At 37.1% G+C, this 21,259-nt stretch overlaps 1 protein-coding gene across 4 annotated transcripts in view; it reads left to right on the top strand.

Annotated features, from left to right (window-relative positions):
* ATAD2B (ATPase family AAA domain containing 2B) overlaps window positions 1-21,259 on the top strand; it is a 79,469-nt gene that overhangs the window by 3,253 nt on the left and 54,957 nt on the right. For 3 of the 4 annotated variants that reach the window (XM_061460938.1, XM_061460939.1, XM_061460937.1), the window contains exons 2-8: window positions 13,005-13,159; window positions 14,607-14,653; window positions 15,684-15,837; window positions 18,005-18,107; window positions 18,616-18,724; window positions 20,048-20,164; window positions 21,085-21,160. In XM_061460938.1, the coding sequence (XP_061316922.1) occupies window positions 13,005-13,159; window positions 14,607-14,653; window positions 15,684-15,837; window positions 18,005-18,107; window positions 18,616-18,724; window positions 20,048-20,164; window positions 21,085-21,160 (761 nt within the window). Of the gene's footprint in view, window positions 1-13,004; window positions 13,160-14,606; window positions 14,654-15,683; window positions 15,838-18,004; window positions 18,108-18,615; window positions 18,725-20,047; window positions 20,165-21,084; window positions 21,161-21,259 lie in introns of those variants that run through there. The other variant, XM_061460940.1, reaches the window with a different exon arrangement.

The raw sequence follows: 21,259 nt of genomic DNA, 5'->3' as shown, positions 1-21,259 counted from the left end.
GTTTGATCTGAATCTGGAAGCAACACACATTCTGTGGAAACGGGCTGTAATTGTCTAAATGCTTTTATTGTATCCTCTGTATTCCCTCTGTACTACTTGCTCATCTTGAGAAAGCAATGATGTCAGTCTTTGAAAAGTAAACAGTTTTGAATTATTGATTGGTGACCATGCGTTCAGTGATAGAGATAAGTACATGTGTGTCCACTAACCAGAAGCCAGATTAAAATGAGCAAAATCCCTCACTAAATGGATCAAGGAGCCAGGAAGTTTATTCTCTGAAATGATGTCATAGTGGAGTGTACAGAGAGGGTACTGGAGAGGAAAAACTGGGCTATGTTTTGTTCTTGTTTCCAGGATTGGTTTATACACTATTTAATAGAAATTGAAGCTATCCTTACATACATTTATATTCTGTCTTTAGATGAATTATATGTATTTTTTCCCTTCTAGCATTAAAATTTGGGAAGTGATATGGTTTTATATTAAAGCATTCTGATGAGAAAAGTGCCTAAAATCTTCCGAAGTTTTCAGAAACATAGAACTGTAGCATGAGACTTAACAAATCCAGTAGACTTCATTCACACTATGAAAGAATTGAGGATACTGTGACTATAACTGATTAAATTTGTGTTTTAGATTTACTGTTGTCTGCTGTTTTGAGAGATTGAGCTGTGATTGTGGTAACACTTATTTGCAATTGAAATGATTTTTCTCAGGCATCTGAAAACACAAAAATGTTGATCAAGAAAACTAATGAATTTATTGTAAAATAAACACTTAAAATTGTATCAGCCTATTAGACATTTTAGAAATGTATACAAGATTAGCTTAATTTAATTAGTCAAGAAAGCATTAGCAGTGCCTTAAGAGCTCCTTGAGGGCACTGTGATAATTGTAACACACGATCCTAGCTAAAAGTAGTACTGCCAACATTATTCGACTTACTTGGTGGCAACCTAGAGCTCTCCATTGTACTTAATTGCTAACAGCAGCAAACATGGACTTGGGGATTGACATTGAGTGCAGTAGTGTGGGAAGGCATAAAGCTAAGCAGCATTTCCTTGCTCAGTATATTTTAGTGTCTCTTACTGTAATTTCTCAGTCTGTAACAATAAATATTTTTTTCTGATTTCTGGGTGATAATGTAGTTTTTATAGTGTAAGCTCATTGATAGGCTTTACTTCTTAAAAAATCTGTAATGGTCAGCTGTTGAAAATACAGAAAATGAACTTAAAAAAGAATTATTTCTTTTAAAATACTAGCTTTCAATGCACCCCTTAGAGCTTTCTAAAAATTAAATTTTCCTTTATGAGAGAGCCTGATTCAGATTAACATATTTCTTTGTTGTCTTTGCAAAGAGTCTTACAGTGTTCTGGATGTGTTCTCCGGCTTTAATTAAAGTGATAGAAAAAGTTAGAGTTTCCTCCACATGCTGGAAAAATTACACTTGCTGACTCAACACCCCCCACCCCGTAAAGCTCTTCAGGGCAATAAAAGCAAATAACTACGTTTTTAAGGAACTGCATTGTCTTACTGTTGGCGTTTACAGTCACATCAATAAAGGTGCCGAGGCTAATGCTTTTACAGTTCTTTGAAATACATCCTGAAATAGAGAGCTTTATGAAGTTATTCCAAACAATTTCATATAAAGGAAAATTCCCCCCAAAAATTAATCTTTTCAGTGCGTAATAAAATGTCGAGTTTTTTCTGGTTTAGTGGTCTGCTGCTCTTTTGGGACTTAGCAGGAGAGAATCAGTGATCTAAAATGAATTGTGCAGTCTGTTCCTTAGTAGCATGGGAAATTGAGCAATTGTTGGAAGCAATCTATGTCCAAGTTTCTGTCAAAATACCATACAGTCAGCATTTGTAATCCTTCCATGTTTCCAAAGGGGTGTCCTGAGTTTAATTTCTTCCTATTTATCTTGCCAAATCAGTCTGGGCCACTATCTGAAGTCAGGACACCTCCACAGTGTGCACAGTTTGGTTTGGGAGGCACGTGCATCATGTTTGAAGCTGGCTATCTTTGCTCTCACACTGTTAGCGGGCCTTAAAGGGAAGCAATCCAGGGACTAATCCAGTGAGTGAGTAGGACCTCCAAAGAGTACTCAGGAAATGGTGTTGATATTTAGTGTGCTGCATTGCTTCCTCTGAATACTGGGCTTGTCCCAAAGTAATATTAATAAAAGCTGCTTCTCCAACTACTGACTCTAAGTTTAAACTTAAAGCAGAATGCTGAACTCATTGCTGAGAGATCTCATGACAATTTCTGCAAGACTGGCGTACAATTTGGGGTTATGCAGGATAATTAGCTCAGGTAATTACATTCTGACCACCTCCATCCCCCTGCAGTTTCAATTGGATGTGGTATAGTTCTGCGTATCCCACCCTAAATCGTTGAGCATTTGCTATATAGTGTGGGAAAGTTTTCATTCCAATCTATTGATAGTTTAAATGATTTTGCTGTAAAACTTTATAAACCCCTTCTCAAACCAAAGCACCCAGCAAGTAGGCATCAGTGAAGCTTTCACTGTAGGTGTGGCCATTTTAAAGGTCGCTGATTGTTCATTAGATGTTTTAGTGTTAATATGTTATGATGTGTGTGGGTAGTATCACTCATGAGCCCACTTACTGCAAAGGGAGCTGACAATGTTTTTTCAGCTTTTTTTATTCTTTTTATTTTTTTTTTGTAGCCTTCATGCCTTGCTGCTTTTTCTAAACAATTTTTCCATCTCTGAGTTTACTCTTAAAATACCATCTTTATTACCTTTGGAATAGTCATGGCTTATTTTAACCATTCATTTTGCTTTAAATTATTTGGTTGTTGTTTTGCATTTATACTTGCATAGACTCGTTTCCTGAATAAATTTAATTTCTTCTTGTTTGGTAGCTATTAAAACAGGCCACTTTTCAACCAGTTTTAAGATGAATGTGTTACCTTCTGTAAGCTTTTTCATTTTGCACTGTTGAGTATGTTTATGCTATAGTAGCTTCAACTCCAGTTGAACTAGGTATGAAAGAGGTAGCTTTAGTACTTGTACCAGAAATACAGAGTTTATGAGCTTGTCCATGTTCCATAGTTTTTGTAGCCTGTTACGAATTTTGTGGCCGATGACCAAACTAATGTAAAGCTTTGGTGGAAAGGTTTATGCCCAGTTGCACTAGGAGCAGATAGTTCAGTTTGGGCATTTTCGTAATGTGGGAATGGGCTTTTTGCTCTTCTTCAACCTCCAGTCAAGTGCTTCATTTTAAATGGGTAAGTAGTTGAGCCAAGCCATTTAAATAACCTGAAATATAGAAGCTGTTTTTTCTGTAACAGTGGAAGAGATTACTTTCATGAAAATTTGTTGTTGTGCTTCAGCAATCTCTTATTCCAAATACTTAATAACTACCTTCTATTATTTCTCTGATGTATCTTTCAGACCTTGAATGTTGTTTTTATTATGATTTAAAATACATTAAATGTAAGATTTCATATTATGATTTTATTTTATTTTTCTTTTGAAATACTGTCTTCAGGTGCATTGTAGCTGGAGATACAGAAGTTTTGTATCATTAAAAAACATATTTTGTTTTTTAATTTCACACAGAAGGCCACCTTCCTGTAGTGGCACTTGCTGCAGATGCATCCTTGCTTAGTTTACTGACTCGAGTACTTGGTCATGTCTAAACTTTAGGGACCTCTCTGTGCCAGGGGTTCTCTCTGTTCTTCTACATGCTATCTTCATTCAGATCATTCTGCATCTTTACTTAGGTTTATAATAGCACTGAAAGGAGGCCATGTCCTCCAGACTTCCTTTGGGATGGTTTTTTTTCTGCAGAAACAAGATGGATTTTCGAGGACTAAGGGTAGGGAACAAACTTGTTGTTTGACTGTTTTAATTTTTTCCACTTCCAAATTGTAATTATTCTTGAATGTTTACATAAATACAGTTTTTGCTTTAAAAGTCTTAGTTAACATGATCTAGAAACACATGGAAGTGGTTAATGTGGTTCTGACTAAAAATGCCTTGCTTTTAGTATTCCTTCAGTGATAAATTAGGAAAATCAGTGGTTTTAAAAACTTCTGTTATGTAGATTTCTAAAAAAACTTCTGAGTGAGGTGTGGACTCCCATGCAGCAAGTAGAAACCTTTTCTGTGGAGACTTGCTTTTCTGAAGGTGTGTGATTTCATGTGTGCTGCAAGCAGTTAACTCCTTAATTGTGAAAACAAATAGACTTGCCAACACTAATGCTTGCTGGCCATTTGATCAGCTGGATCAGGATCAGGTTACTGGTTTGGCTCAAACTAACCCTCTTCCCCACATCCTCCTGCTTCCCCTTGCCTCCCATCCTTCCCTCTGATTGAAGGGGGCCTACAAGGATATCGAAGAGAGACTCTTCATCAGGGACTGTAGTGATAAGACAAGGGGTAATGGGTTTTAACTTAAGCAGGGGAAGTTCAGGTTAGATAAAAGGAAGAATTTTTTTACCTTGAGGGTGGTGAGGAACTGGAACAGATTGCCTGAAGACATAAATGCCCTGTCCCTGGCAGTGTTTGAGGCTGGGGTGGATGGAGCCTTGGGTGACATGATCTAGTGTCAGGCGTCCCTGCCCATGGCAGGGAGGTTGGAACTAGATGATCTTAAGGTCCTTTCCAGCCCAAACCATTCTGTGATTGTATGATTATCAGCTGAAAGTTCACAATCATAGCATCCTACCTACCCTCTGCATGGGTAGAGGCACCTTCCCAGGTTACTCCAAGCCCCATCCAACCTGGCCTTGAACACTGCCAGGGATGGGGCAGCCACAACTTCTCTGGAAAACCTGTCTCAGCTCCTCACCACCCTCACAGGGAAGAATTTCTTCCTAAAATCTAATCTAAATCTCTCTCTTTCAGTTAAAGTTTAAATCCATTTCCCCATCTCCTGTCACTATATCCCCATGTCAAAAGCACCTCTGCATGTTTCTTGTTGGCCCCTTTAGGCACTGGAGACTGCTCTGAGGTCTCCCTGGAGCCTTCTCCAGGCTGAACAACCCCAACTCTCTGAGCCTGTCACCATATGAGAGGTGCTCCAGCCCTCTAAGCATCTTTGTGGCCTCCTTTGAACTTGCTCCAGCAGCTCCACATCCTTCTTGCACTGGGGCCCCAGAGCTGGATGCAGTACTGTGGGTGGGGTCTCATGAGAGCAAAGGGTGAGAATCACCTCCCTCCGCCTGCTGGTCACAATATCACCCTAGTTTTAGTGAAGGCACAAAGGAGGGGAGAGGAACGCTTGTGGTGGAAATGCTTGGAGAGGAGCAGTAATGCTGGGTTGAGGACAAACCTCGGCTTGCTGTTTATGAGCTCTGTCATAGTTTGTCAGAGGCTTCTCTGTAGCTGATTCTCCCTTTCCTTCGTGAATCCACAACTAGGCCACAGATTGCAAGATTTTTTTGGTTGTCAGACCAAAAGTCATTGGAGGGCACTCAACTTGGATATGAATGGGTGTCTTTTTCTGTCGAAGACAGAGGGAATGTTTGCAAGTGTGAAAATTCCCACTGAACAGTGTTGTAGGTAGCAGTTTCTATTTTTGACTTGTAAACTTTAAACTTCTCTCCACAGTTTTCGTATGTATTAAATAACCTGTAATTCTAGAATTGGAGAGTTCCAGAAAATATAATGGAGGTCTGTTGAAAAAATGAAGCATATCTTCTTGTGCAAAAAAATCAGGGGCTTTTACCTGGACGAGTTGGAAAGAATTTATTTTTTTTTTTCAGAAAAAGTCTAGATGATGATATTCTTTGTATTCTTAATGGCTGTTATTGATGTAAGCATTAAGTACTGAAAAATACCGCAGAAGCTGAGTGTTAAAAGTATTTCGATCATCCTGCACTTGAGATATTCTTTAGGGTCATTATCACCAATGAAATACAGCATTAATAGTTGTTTATTCCAAGATCATCAAGCACTTAAGCATGACTCTTGTTATTTTTCCTTAACACTTGTGGAAAGCCAGTAAATGACTGTGTGCAAACAAGTGAAAATGAGAGAACTGCAAGGAGGAGATGAGTTCTTTTAAGCCAACTTTAGCTCTTCTTAAGCTATCAGTAAGGTTGACACACAAGGTCCTTAATGAAACTTGAAGTTATTAGTATGGTAGTTAATGTGCTTTAATGGAAATACGTTTTTCTCCCTCCCCTTCCCCCCAGCTTCTTGTCATTTGAAGGCACAGGCAGTATACTTACACTAGATTTTTAGGACATGAAGTTAGATATTTAGTATGTGGCAGTACATACTTTACAGACATGAATACAGCCTACTGTATTATCCTGCAACTTCGAGTTGAGTCATGTTACCGTCTTCCCCCATGCAAGTGCATCAGGTCTTACTTCTTCCCACCAAGCAGGTAGCCAGTCCTCCCGTGGAAGAGGGGCTGAGGGCATTTGCCAGGATAATGTGGGTTGGGGTGGGGAGGGAAGAGGAGCTTGTTAGGATGTGTTGGTGCTGGAGGGAGTGGGCAGTGCAATGTGTCATCCTGAAATTAGGACATAGTGCAGATGTGTAAGGCAAGGTGTGGTCCTTAGTTTGGGCACGCCGATGAGAGGGTTTCAGCTACTGAAAATATGTCATGAGCAGAAAGGACAGTTTTAGTCCTTTTTTTTTTTTTTCTTTGTGGTGAAGATACTATATAGCAAAGTAGGGAACATAAGAAAAAGAAACAGGATTTGAAGGGATTTATTAAATTCTGGTCAGATGACGTGGCAGAAAATTTGTTTGATCTACTTACTAGGACTTGGAACCAAATAAGAGTAAAACTAAAAATATCTCAGAGAGATTGTGAAGCCTTTTGATTTTTAATTGCTTATTATGCCTAGCCCAAAAATGCATTAGGAAGGATACCTAGCTCTTACCTAACTTTCATCAACAGATCTTAAAGTAGATCTTTAATGGGATAAATTTGTAGAAATTCACGTTTTAATACATACTTTTTACCTCTGCAGAAACTGATACACAAGGAGGCAAGTGGTTTATCCACAATCACTGGACAGAAAGTGTTTTTGGTGTATTTTTTTTGGTATGTTTGCAATGACCTTATAGTTCAAAGACAAGAAAAACAAGTTATTTGTTAACTGAGGGCAAGGTTATCCGAGGGCAAAGATGAGTGATCAGCTTAACTAATTGGTACACTGGGGACGCAATCACATATTTCATTAAATGCAGGTTTTGGAAAGACAACTTTTATCTTTTTGTACCATTGGGATAAAAATGTTTATTTAAATGCATTAAATATCCCTGAAATATGTATTGCATTTCCTCTTTTGCCTATTTCCAGAAAACTTTACATGTTAGTGGAAAAGGTAGATTGGATTTTTTCACATATACTTTTAAAATATTAATCCAGATTATTAATATTCTTGGGCGTCTGAGAAGATGCATTGTTATTCACAAAATACGTTTTAAATTATGATAGGAGTAACTGTAGGACCTGGATTCAGTTTCTCCAAAGTTAGTAAAAGTAGATTGAGAGATGTCCCAAGTCACTGTTGTCTTTTCAGAGTCAAATGGAGAGGAAAAAGTTACTTTTAAATACCAGAAGCAAAGAAGCCCATGGCAGGGGGATTGGAACTAGATGATCTTAAGGTCCTTTCCAAGCCTAACTATTCTATGATTCTAATAAACTAAAGTTTGAAGTAGAGACTGTTGAAAACCTGTACCTAAAACATTTATTGAAAATGTTTATTTTGTTATTATTGGGACAACAGCAAATATTGAGGTGTTCCATGTTTGTTCATTGGGCCAGAAAGAAAAACTATTTAGAATTGTTTGTACTTCTAACAAAATGTGGAGGAATAGCATGGATCACTTGAAGACAGAATGTTATTGTGTCTTAATTTTATGTCTTAGACAAGGGAAGAGGTCATAGCAAAGAGAGAAACATTGATGCTGAGAGGTTTAAGACATTAGATTGGAAACTCTCATGTCTGACTTCTGAAGTTGTGTGAGCAATCATGCTAACTTTCTGGGTGTGTCAGAGGCTTAGGTGAAGGGTGTGACCCACAAAGTGGATGGCAAGGAGAGCAAGTTTGACCATGGTGGAAAAGTCAAATATTCATGTCTGCCTGCCTGTGTTTTAGTACAGCTGAACCTGTGGCAAACTAGATGGAGTCTTTTCAGAAATTGCAAGGTGTGGTTGTGGTTTGAATGTCAGCCCTTACTGAAAAACTCGATGAACTTGCCTTTATGTACTTGTTAATGATGGGGATAGAAGTGGTTCATACTCATCCTGTGTTACCAAGACTGCTGGGCTGTAGATCTTGGAATGCTGAGACCAGCAGCATAGTGAGTTCTTTGGATATTCTCTTGGCCAGGAGGTTCAAGCTTAAAACCAGAAGAAACAAACTTCCCTTCACTATGCCAGAAGTAATCTTTGTATTTTAACTTTAAAATTAATCAGCTATCATGCTTTAGCTAGATGATCCCTGTAATATAACTGAAGGCAAGCCCTTGTTAGTGAGGCCACCCTTTGTATGTGTGCCCTTCAGTCTCACTGAAAGGCTGTATTGGTGGTGTCACTTTTTTCCTAAAAGGTTAGATTGAGAAGTTGTCAGTTTTATTAATTTATTTCTAGTTTGTGTTCTTTCAAAACTTAAGCACTTGCCTGTCTTTTAAGTTAAGCTCTGTTAGTGTCAAATTATTATTTTGAAATTCAGGGTTGGAAATGGAAGAGACTGCAGGTAGTATTCTATAGCAGTGTTTTTAAAGCTTGTTTGTGAATGTGTGAGTTATAAACATGTTTTCCATCTTTCTCCTTTTCATGCAAAGTAGAGAAAATAAGTAATTGTGCAGCTATATTGATTTTATTGCTTTATTTACTTACTCATTTTAGATTTTCTTTCTAGTTATAGCACTATCAGCAGTCAACTCTTTTCAGTGAAGATGTATTTTCAGTGCTTGCCCACTACCTCTGCAAGACTCATGCTCTTGAATCTCTTAGCTCAACAGTGAAAGTGCAGCTAACACATTCTATTTTACTCTTGAATCCAAAAATAATGAAGACTGGCTTGCCAGTCTAGACCACAGATTGTATCCTGTTAACTCCAGTTATTTACTTACTATAACTGTAACTGTTAGTAAAAGTGCTTTCTGTAAGAAGCTGTGCTGGATTCTGGTTGTTCTGGATCACAGTTCGAGTTTAGCAGGTCTCATTTCTGTTAGATCAATACCGTTGCACTAAATACTGTTTTACCTCTTTGTACTACCCGACAGTATGTAAGCTAATTTTTTGATTCTTCCATGCTTGCTTTTTCTTTGTGGCTTTGGTATGCTTTCAGGCAATTTATGACATGATTAAGATTTTATTAATTCATATTCTCTGCATTCTCTCATCATGTGAGTGTGTTTGCTTCAGTGCAGTGTTCCATTAGGAGCTTGGAGTTCAGTGCATTGGTTCCTACTTCTGGAATTGCATTATTAATTTCTTAATTTTTAAATTTGGAGGTTGTATCATACATTTCTCTTTCTAGTCCCAGGACATTTTCATGATGTGTATATTGTTAAGGAGTAAGCTTCTGGGTTGAAACTGAAGTACTGTTTTTAATCATAAAAGGTATAAATGGTTTGAGACCCAGTTACTTGAGGGAGCAAGCTGAGTGCAGTGGAATCATTAGACCTCGTTTGCTATAAATGGGAGGAAGCAGTGGATAGACTGCTCTCTGAAAAGGCTTCTCAAATTGAAATTAACTTTTTTTCTTGTTGTAGCATATCCCAATTTGGTTAGTCTCTTGAGTGTAGTGAAAGCTCCATCTCCATATTTTATGGTAGGTAAGTGAATGTTCTGGATGGCAGTCTAGGTGTGATTTGTTTCCTTAGAGCTCAAATTTTTAAGATTGTTAACTAGAAAATGGAGCTTGGGTTCTTATTAGATGTACCTAAATTGCAGTGATTTCTCATTGTAGTAGCTTTGTCACTGCTTCATGGTAAAGCATTTTGCATGTTAGAGCATCTTCTACAGCAGGCATCCTAACTTAAGTTAATGTTTGGCCTTGACTGTCTCAAAATTTAGACTTGCTTTGCACCTGCTACATTACTGTGTACAGTTAATATGCAGGCAAATGAGGCCCAACTGAAGGTAGTGTCCTACACAAAGGATAACCGGGAATCATCATGTCTGTTAAGTAAACGCCTTCATTACTAGTCCAGCTCTTTAGGCAGCGGCACTGATGTGATCACACTGACGGTTAGCCTGCCCTTCCAGTTTTTGAAGCTATTGGCCAGTATCTGTTCATTTGACTGAATTAGAGATCTCAAAGATATTCAGCATTTATAAATTTTGTGAATATTGGTAACTCAGTAGCAGAGGGAGACCTGATGTAGTGGATTTTGTCTCCAGGCTTATCGCTGATACTTTGGTTTACCTGCCAGCTGGCCACTTGACATGCATGTAGCTCCAGAGTAACTACATTGCTGTGTTGCCTTTGACCAATAAATGCATAGGACAAATGAGGAATACTAGATAATGTTGGGACCAGAAGCAAGTAGCTGGGTGAAATGCAGAGAAAGGTGGTCACAGAAGACCTGGGAGGAGTTAGGATTTTTACATGGGAAAGAGGTAGAAGAGGTATAGGAACCTGTGCATTATTAATTTTACTGCTCACAAAATTGCTTTAATGTTAGCACTTCTAAAGGTTCATTATATGCTTGTTCCTCTTTTTTTTAGTTTCATTTTCTCTGTCTTGCCTAGCCGGTTTAAGACTGGTTCTGTGGCTTACCCTGAAACTCTGCTTCTGTACTGCACAGGGCAGCTCTTGTAGTTTGAGAAAGTAATTACTAAAATTGAGTTAGTAATGATGTATTTCTCTAAGCCTGCAAATAAACTTGTGGCTGATTAAAGTGTAAAGTACATACACGGATGCTTACAGAATGCAGAAGTGAGTATGTCCACTACTAAAATTTTGTGAAAAGTTGATGGTTTGGAGTTGCAGAGTTATGGAAATATCTGGGTGTCTGCCCATGTATTTTACAGTGCTATGCAAGGTGCAGGTGTTTTGTATTGTGTGATAGTTACCTCTGCTACCACTTTGACTAAGCCTTAGTTTTAGATCCTGAATTCTGCTTAATCTAATTTAAAGTTTTAATTATGGTCATCTGGTATAAATATTGAATTACATTGATTTACTTCCTAAAGAAGTGAAATAATGAGGAAGAAAAAAGTCTGGGTTTTGTTTTACTAGACTCAAATGAGTGTTAAGATTGAATCTTAACGTAGGCCTCTTTCTTTCCCTGGGTTTACCTTGAGAGGCTAAAAATTATCAAAGTTAAAACTATGTTTAAAATGAGACATGAACATGGGCTAGTTAGCATTTAAGACTAGTTTTTAGTATTTAGTGGCTTTTTTTTAAATATTGCCAAAAGTATTTACAAGTATTCATAGTATAAGTAAAACCCACATGTAGCATATTCAGTAAATAAAGATTATATCATAAGGAATGCAGTGTTAATTTATTAGTATTATAAGTATTTAATATTAGTTAATATTTTTTAATAATATAAATTGGGGAGCAAAATGTTAAGGGATGATGCAGGCAGCCTGTTTCACTCACAACTTGCTCTTCCTGTAGGCAGTGGTTCTGTCCTCACCTCATGTTTTTTTCTTGCACTGTCTTTTTACTCATCTGATTCCTCAGTGAAATTATTCACCTCACCAACTCACCCACTGACTTCCTGCTAACCTGGTAGGAAGCTAATATAACCAAAGGAAAGTGAACTTCCGAAGCTTTTTGAGTGGGTTTGGTTTATGGGTGGGTCAGAGAAACATCAGAAGAAGATCAAAGAAGGTTGGAGTGGTGCAGCCAGGTAAGGGAGTGCATGGGCCAGTCACAGGGCTCAGTGGCGCTGAGCGTCTGTGGAGCTGCACCTGTACATTTGAACTTCTTTAGGCTTTGCTACTTTTTAAATACTGTGCTGTGATACTCTTTCTCTCTTCAGAACAATACTTTTTTTCTTTTTAATTTTCTTGAGTATGTGAGACATGATGACGTTGAATTCTCTGGAGTACAAGTCAAATTGTTGTTGTTAATAAGCCTGATGAACAAATGGGCCTTCTGTGATTATCTCCTTTCATATAAGTAAAATTATCTTCTGTTCTTAAGTGCTTACTAAGAATTCCTGGACTTTCGTGTTTGAAAATTGGTTACTCTGTTGTTGCAAGGGAGGATATTTAGATTTTTTTCAGTGAAGGCTGTTTCCATAAGCTACAATTGTAAATTATATATGAATATAAAATTTATAGAATGTTGATATTTTTAAATTTTTTTTGTAGTTCTCCTTAACAGAAGCAGATCCTCCAAAATTTGCTGTCTGACTATTTCTGATATACAGCTCTGAAGTAATCCCTTGCCACAGTCTTTGAATTTTTGTGTTACGTTACCTTTGATAAGCACAACAGAAAAGCCCTCTGGTAGTGTGTAGGTGATTCTCACTGGTGTTAAGACTAACGCTGTTGGTGTGTATAATGCTGTTAATGAACATATTAGACAAAAAGTGCCATGAAAGTATGAAGTCCACTTTCAGTTAGTCCTAACTGTGTGTTTTACAGTCTAAAGAAGAGAACAAGGTCTTGCAAAACTCTTACAAGAAGGAAGAACATAATGTGACTGTTTAAGCATTTTAATGGCAGAGATAATATCAGTAGAATAAATTCATGCTGTGCTTCTACATATCTTGATTTTCCTAAAGCCTTTTTCTCTTTACTGCACTATTAGTTCTTTTGCAAGTAGCGTAACTGTAGCAGTGTCATGTATGATATGCAAAATACAGTGGGTTAGAGAAACCAAATGCTTGTTCAGAAATACACGTGAAGTATTATAGAACAGTTTAATATTTAAAATCCAATATTCTGGTAATGTTTTCAGAATAAACATTTTTAGTATTTCATGCAAGCTGGTGATAGAGACTTCCCTTTTACTAAGCTCAAGTTTCCTCCTCTTCTGTTTGGTTACATAAAAATGAGGCAATTAAGTATGGCCTGATGTTTTTTACTTTCCAGAAAGATGAAGGTAGTGATGCTAGCTTGAGTGATAGCCACGTATCTCCTCCCGCCAAACGTACCTCAAAACATGCTGATCCTGTGTGCAAAGACAAATCAAAATCACGCAGTACTGGGCAGCGAGAGGAATGGAGCATCTCAACTGGACAGTCCAGGTAACTTGGAGCCCAGAGAAAAATGAAATCTTACCCATTTTTCCTGTATTGTTAACCTGCGTATACTATTTCTGCACTGAGCTGCAGCTCATGCTCTTGAGTGTACTTTTAAAGTGTGTTATTTTCATACATTTTCTTTTAGTGGAAAAAGACTCTGGAATGTGGGTTACATCAGTCCTCTTGTCTTTGTGTTTTCTTTCTATGCGTATTTGTGCAAAAGTGGAAAGTAATTTTGAGATGCAGTCTGAATTCTAGTTTCTTCATACATCCAAATTTAGTGACTTAATTGGTATTTTTATGTACTCAAGCTATAGAAGACATATTTTAATTAGGAAATCAGTATTCCATCTATGGAATAGATAATGGTCAAGTTTCTTTCCATTGTTGTTTTCAGCCTCTCTTTGGTTATAAGGACTCAAGTAAATTACTGTATTTTAGTGAATATAGCCTCAATCCTACCACATTTTTATAACTTAAAAGAGAAGCAATTTGTTGCATTTTATATCTCTGATTAATAGTATTTTACAAAACATTCTAGTGCTCAAAAGGTTCTTCACATAAGTACAAGTGATTATGAGACAGTATGTTCCTGGGCCATGACCTTTCAGTTAATACTGGTTCTTTTGTAGCTATGTGTTTCATATTTATGTACAAATCAAAATCATTCTTGCAATGCTTTGTATGTAAGAATGACTCTGATTCTCTACTGGACATCTGCAGGGATGAAGTATACTTTTAAACCACGTAAATCGTTAAATAGATCTCTTTTCTTGCTTGTTTTTTCTTTTTAACACAGAATAAATTAAATATAGCATATTATGTGTCATGGTCATCTGTGAATGTATTGAAACTCATGCACCTTCTGTTTGTTTTAAGTGTAGACTTGTACCTGTTCAAAATTCTAAGAATTAAAAAAATACTGTGGCTAGGAGAATTTAGATCACTATGTCAAATGAAAATTTGGCTAGCATACTGAAGCTCATATTGTTACTCATGTAGAGCCCACTGCGACATGTCTTTGCATCCAAAGCTCTGGGTCTAGTAGTGATCTTGAATTGCAGAGCCTTTTCCCCAAAGTTTTGTTGCTTCTACTGGTTTATCCAAAGTGTTTAAATTGTAATTGCCTTTGAAGAGCTATATTAGGTTTCTGTTCTGAAACTTAAGGGGAGAGTTAATAGTAGGACATGGCATGAGGGAACACTGGAAGGATTAATAAAAGAGATGTTTAGTTAATTGGGGGGGATTCATATAATTGGTATTTGGCAGTTTTGTCCCCATGCCAGTGTTGTTCATGAAGCAGACTTTTCAGAGGCTATGTGTCACAAAGATTTTGAAGTCATAGTATATCATGTAACATTCTATGTTTGAAGTTTATTTTCACAGTATAACTTTTGCTTGGTGAAAGAGTTTTAACGTTATTTGTGTGTCTAATGCAATTGTTTCCTAGGTTAACTTCTCAACCTGGTGCTACACTACCAAATGGACGTAGCTTATGTAAGTGTATTACAGTGGACATCTTCTGTCTATTTTTACATTTAACAATTTTATGTCAATGATTTTAAGTTGCATATAGTTTTGATAACCTCACTGATTACTCTGAGCATTTTGACTAGAAAAGTTACTGTTTTGGCTCAGTTTTCTTCTGTCAACATCTTGGATGCTCTCTGTGGACATGGGGAACATTCTTAGATGAAATTCCATTTCTCTTCTCAATTCAGACCTCTTGGCCGCGATCTTGATGTTTTCCTTAATTCCCAAATTTACTGTTATGAACTAATTTTGGCCATCCTCTCCCAGCTGGTCTCTTTAATTTACTTACTCTCTTTGCTCATTTAAAATTTGGCCTTCTGTGGTTCTTTACATAACCCTGCTATTGTTTTAGAGAGACCTGCCTTGTCTGCAGCTCCTGCTACCTTAAACAATTTTCCTATATGCTTGTACCTTACAAACTTGCCACCTCATTGCATATCTTAGCTAAAGCCACTTCGTCTTTCGTGTCCCTTTTTCATCAATTTTGTCTTGTTTAGTTCGGTGTTGACTCTATATGTTAAACCATAAGCATATTTGGTATTTTTATTATTTATTGTTGTGCCTAAGGAACAATCAGGAGTGGGATCTCTTTTTGTATGGCACTGTACAGAGTAGCTGGTATAGATTTGCTTGTGAAATCAATATGTTGTATCTGACCTTTTGATACTGTACTTGAAAGACTAAGAATTGAAACTGAGGCCAAGTGTGCATTTTAGTGTTGATTTTAACTTAAAAATATCAAATGGATATTTGAATGCCAAATTTTTATAATAAAATGAGATTATTGTATAAGGAACAAGCTTGAGTCTTAAGAAATAGATTGTAAAATAACTGATAGCAATTTAAAAAATATATTTCTTTAGTGAATATAAAGGGTGCTTATACTGTGCTCCATAACTTGTTTTATTGTCCTTGCAAAATATTCTCTTATTAATTCTTATTTATGAAAATGTTGTTTCCTGCATTTTGAAGTAGTAATACAAATTTCTCTTAGCTCTCAAAAGCCACCCCCTTCGAGGGGAAAAAAAGGGAGATGGGGACCATGCTTGCATAAACGGAGATATAGAAGTCAGAAAAAGTTGTCGGTCCAGGAAAAACAGATTTGAAACTTTGAATCAGAGTTTATTGTTTGATCAGCTAGTAAACAGGTATGTGGGGATACTTCAGTTGTATTCACAAAGCATCTTAATGATTGTTTTAAAAGTTAGAAAACCTTGTCTTCCAGTGCCATCTATGTGTTTTACTGTGGGAATGTATTAGCATTGAGGTAAGCTAGATTGTGGTTTGAGTTGCAGGCTTGGTCCTATGCTGTAACTGCCTGTGTTATCCACGCTCTAAACGCAAAACAATTTACCAGGCTTCCACTGAGGAGTAAGCTACTCTGTGTTTACACCTGGATAAAACTGTGTATGTTGGCAGTTATTGCAGAGTGGCTGATGTGCTGTAAATCCACATTGTAGTTTGTTTCTTAGTAACCTGTTTATGTAGTGATACCCTAAATGTGATGTAAATTGGTGATCAGCAGCAGTGCTTGGAAGCATTCTAGATTTTGCTTGTATGATTTTTATCATAAAATACCAAAAGTTTGTAGCTTGTTTTTGTTTTTGTTTTTACCATTCGTTAGTAATTCACACAGGATGGGTGTCGCTTTTTGACATTTACTGTGCAGACAAAGTAGGTCAGAGAGGGAGGCACGGTCTGGTCTGAGCATAGGAATGGGAGCGAGAAATACTTTTCTTGAAACATTATTTCTCTGTGGCCCTGGGCAGGTCACTTAATATGTCACCATTTTCCCACCTGTAAAATGGATTTTAATAATCACATCTTTGAGAGAGTGCTTGCTCTTGGAAAATGATTTAAACAAGCATTTACTTGCCAAGTATGATCTTTATTGTTAAATGCATTCTGTTGAACCTTTATTAATTCAATTTTCTTTTTCAATTTGCTCAGTAAGTACTTGGTATCAATTTACAAATTTATATTGAGTTACATTTATTTTTTCTAGCTGCAGTTGAATCTTCCTCTCCCCATCAACAGTAGGAAAAAGTCTACCATGAAGTTTGTAATTTGATATGATCATGGTACTGAAGTCTGTATATGAACTTGTACTGTTCACACTGATAAGAGTGTGTCCCGTAATCACTGGAGAATTTTAAGAACAGGTTAGACAAATGTCTGTCAGGAATTATTTAGGTATTGTGTAGTTTGTTCTTGCCTGGCAGAGCAGGTGGACTTTTCCAGGTCCCTCCAACCCTATTTTCTTTGATAGCGAACTGCCATATCATTTTACTTGAAGTAGTTATGTCACATGACAGATATTTTAGAAGAATTGTTTAAAATTATGAGTGGTGCTCCATAATGAAATCTTGACTTTACTGACTTCTGTAACCAGAACTTCACAGACTTCTTTCTTGGCAGGCTTCACCCTTCAGATTTCCTTTTAAACAGCTTGAAAGAAAGGAAGGGAAAGTTTCTGCCTTCTTAGAATTATTATACAATTATAGTAGAATTCCAGTGGAAATCTGCCATAATATCTGTGGGAAGCAGTAACTTGGTGGTCAGGACAGGTGGCCAAATAGTTGACTTGGCCTGGGTAATACTCTGTAGTTTTCTTCCTTAGGAGTGAAGCATCTTGGCCAAGGTTATTATTTATACACCTCCATTGTTTTGGCAGCTGTTTACAAATACTTCAGATAATGAAAATTTAGACTAATTAAATAGTAGAAGAGAAGTGGTAGTGAGGTCAAATGCTGAATGATGAAATTCTAGGTGTTACTGATTTAACATTTAAAAAAACCCCAAACCTTTATGTATTAGTGACTTCCTGAGGCCAGGGTAAGATGCTGTAAAGCTTATGGGGTGAAGGCATTAATTGCTTTCCCAATATCATAATTATGTAGGTGAAAAGCTTTAGTTTCTTATTTGACAGCTAATCTAACATCTAAGCAGTTACAAATTTATATGCTACAATTTACTCTGAGCAAAATTTTTTTTTTAAATGTTTAAGAGGCTGCGGTTGGATTTGAACCTTGAATTTTAATAGCATCAGCATTTCTTCTTTGCATGTGGCTTAGCTTATATTCTGTAGGTTAGTCTTTCAGTTTTCTTTATTATGGTTGGTTTTGTCATTAGTTGATAAATTCAAGTAGATATCCTAAAATTTTCAGATTTTAGTTCATTTGTTTTTTTAGTTGACTTGTAGGCCTTGGAATAGCCAAGGTCTGTATGTTAAGTTGATGGATGTTATGTAAAAAGTTGTGTGTGTCTGCTATTTTAAGTCTAAATTTTTTGTGTTAACTGTTGCATATATTTTAGTACTGCTGAAGCTGTCCTACAGGAAATGGATAATATTAACATCAGGAGAAATAGGCGGTCTGGGGAAGTAGAACGGCTACGGATGTGGACAGATACAGAATTTGTAAGTGCAGAGTGTCTCAGATCTGGGATAAAAGTAGTATCAAGGGGAAGTGCATTTGTTTTTGCAGTCTCTGCATTTGTCTGTAGCTCTGTCAAAAGGTTGCAGATTCTCTTCAGTGGATAACATCAGAAAACTTGATAAATTCAGAACAGTATTAATAGTGTATTTATTGCTGAACTGACTGCCATGCTCTCATGATGTACTGTGGTGGTTCTCAGTTGGTTTGAAGCACACTCTGGTAGTCTGAAAACAGGACCAGGGACTTACATGTGCTTTGTTAACTCAAACGGCTTGATACTGATGTTAACTATGTATTAGATGGACTTAAGTACTGAGAGACTTATTTTACCACTTATGAAATGAGGCTGCTTTTGTAGTCTACCCGTGGAGGGCTTTGTTGGAAAAACACTTACGGGGTAGAGATTGTGTAGAGTGTTACTGACTGCAAGCTACAATTATGAGTGACATGGGACAGTACTGATGGGAGTATATGTTAATTTTATTCCAGGAAAACATGGATATGTATTCTCGAGTGAAAAGAAGGAGGAAATCACTGAGGAGAAATAGCTATGGGATTCAGAACCACCATGAAGTGTCCACAGAAGGGGAAGAAGAAGGTATGGATTGTAAAGAAATCTAAGGGTTTGTCTGAGAACCCTTAGAATTACTTACTATAATTACTTATTATTGCTTTGTACTTAAAACCCAAAGCTCTTCTCAATGCAAGATAGCACTATATTGCACTACAGAAAGTAATTTGGTTTTGGATATGGATTTGGAGTTACTAAATAGAACAATTAATGAGTACACTTCAGTGTGTACTTATTTGCAATAAGTACTGTACAAGAAGTTTTGGAGATCTCTGGATGGTTTTCTTTAAACAAAAGCAAGTTTATCTCAAAGTAGCAGAAGAAAGCCTGTTTTATACATTTTTATATACTATGTTTCCATATCTTTTTTGTAACAGTAAGTAATGGAACTTTCCTTCTAATCCCTCTAGCAATCCTCTGGTGGAAGCCAGGATGTGATGCCTGTAGTCTTACAACTATGCTTGTTCTAACTGGCTTGCTGTTTCTCATATGTTGAATGACCATTACCAGAAGGAATGTGTAATAGTTCTGCATCCTTCGTTTGGGGAATGCATTAATCAAAGTCTCTGTTTTCTGTCCATCCACTGAATTTTAGAAGGCTTGTAGACATACAGCTGGATTTGAAATTCTACTTTCCTTTAGAATTTTGGATTAAACTGGCTATTGGGTTCAAAAAGTATTAAGAAAGAAGGGATTATGGCTAACTTTGATGGCATGGTCAACAGCCTACTTGGCTTCCTTAAGAAATCAGACTCAAACTTCAGGGATCCATACAAGGTTCAGCATAGTGTACCTTGGTTTTGAAGTGAAACTGCTGGAAGAGGTAAGGATTGTTGCAGTTAATAAGAATGCAGTCTTAATTCTGAGATCCATGGATGGAAAGTCTGGTCCTGTTAATAGATGGACCTAGGTGGTACCGTTATACAGTGTATTATTTGCTTTGTGCAAAAATGATATTGTGCATGATAAAGTTGTACTTATTTTCATGCTGTGTCAAATACTAGATTTTCTGAGGCTCCGATGGGAAAAGAGACAAAAGACACTATTCTTAATTTGAAGGATAATTGCTAAAGAAAAGTAGTAGAAGTGATACTCAAAGTACTTCATAACTAAAGCTAATTTGACTGCATTTTTTTTCCTGTTGTTTTTCCAGAACTTTCTGTGGGAATCTAGAAGGAAGTTTGACAATTTGCTGTAGGTTTATCTTCAGATTTCCTGTGATTTGCCAAGTAGTGTTAATAATCCGAGGGGAATAATTATTCTCAGTGACCATTATAATGTTAATGTTTAGGATGAAGATAGCTCTGGCATCAAGTAGAAGTGTTCTGAAAATATTTTTTTCCCCAACAGAGTCCCAGGAAGAAGATGGAGATATAGAAGTAGAAGAAGCTGAGGGAGAAGAAAATGATCGGCCATATAATCTCAGACAGAGAAAAACTGTTGAAAGATACCAGGCCCCTCCAATAGGTGAGTAACTAGGCAGTGCTGATGGGGTCCTGTTCTATTGACCTCTGAGAATACCATGTGTGTGGGAAGGGAAAAGCTGGATGAGTTGCCTTCATCCCTGACAGAGAGTACCCATGCAACTCAGGGCTGACTAAAGGTTACAGGAATGTTGTTAAGGTCATTGTCCAAATGCGTTTTCAACACTGACAGGATTGGGCATTGACCATCTATCTAGGAAGCCTTCTCCAGTGTCTGACATCCTTCTCAGCAAAGAAGGGTTTCCTAATGTGAAGTCTGAATTTGCCCTGATGCAGTTTTGAACCATTCCCCCATGTTTTGTCACCATATCTCAGGGAGAAGAGATCAGCAGCAGCTCCCTTTCCACTTCGTCTCCTTAGGCAGCTGTTGTCCCTCAGCCTCTTTTCTCCAAACTAGACAAACCAGACTATACAAACCCTGTGGCCTTAGCCATTCCTCACAGGACATACCATTAAGGATCCATCAGGATTCAGTGTAGTGTCTCTTGATTTTGAACATTTTAATACTTCTGCTTAAAATAATGTATTCTATGCATATTTGGTTTAGATTAGCGTTGTATGCAGTGTCCTGTATCTTAAGGCAACTTGGAAATTGAGTCTGTAATAGAGAAATGCTGTGCTTCATTTGTTAAAGAGAAATTTCAAGACACCCATTATGACCAGCTGTGAAGAGGTTCCTGTATGTGGTTTCATGTCCTGCAAATAAAGTAAAAATGCTAGTGCCCTGAATGAATTATGTTCTGTGAAACAAAGCATAAGAGTTTTGATTTCCCTCCTCCTCCCTTCCGATAACATGATTGGTAAAGCAGTAATTTACAACTTCTGTGCTGCGTTTAGATTAGTTCCTTATTCAGATTATTCTTTTGTAATTGATATTACAAACATGCAACTTCTCTTATTCAGTGCCAGCTCATCAAAAAAAGAGGGAAAATACACTGTTTGATATTCACAGATCTCCTGCAAGAAGAAGCCATATCAGGTAAGTGTCAGTCTTTTGGTATGTAGTTGTTTGCTTCCCCTCAGTGCATTCCTGTTAGCTTTTGATTTTCAAAATGTTCTCGAGTGATTGTACAGTACA

The sequence above is a fragment of the Pezoporus flaviventris genome, unplaced genomic scaffold (genome assembly GCF_033815535.1).
Source record: "Pezoporus flaviventris isolate CSIRO_AGI_PZ_B2104156 unplaced genomic scaffold, CSIRO_AGI_Pfla_v1 ptg000031l, whole genome shotgun sequence".
NCBI classification, from domain to species: domain Eukaryota; kingdom Metazoa; phylum Chordata; class Aves; order Psittaciformes; family Psittacidae; genus Pezoporus; species Pezoporus flaviventris.
This window is presented reverse-complemented; position numbering and strand designations above follow the sequence as displayed.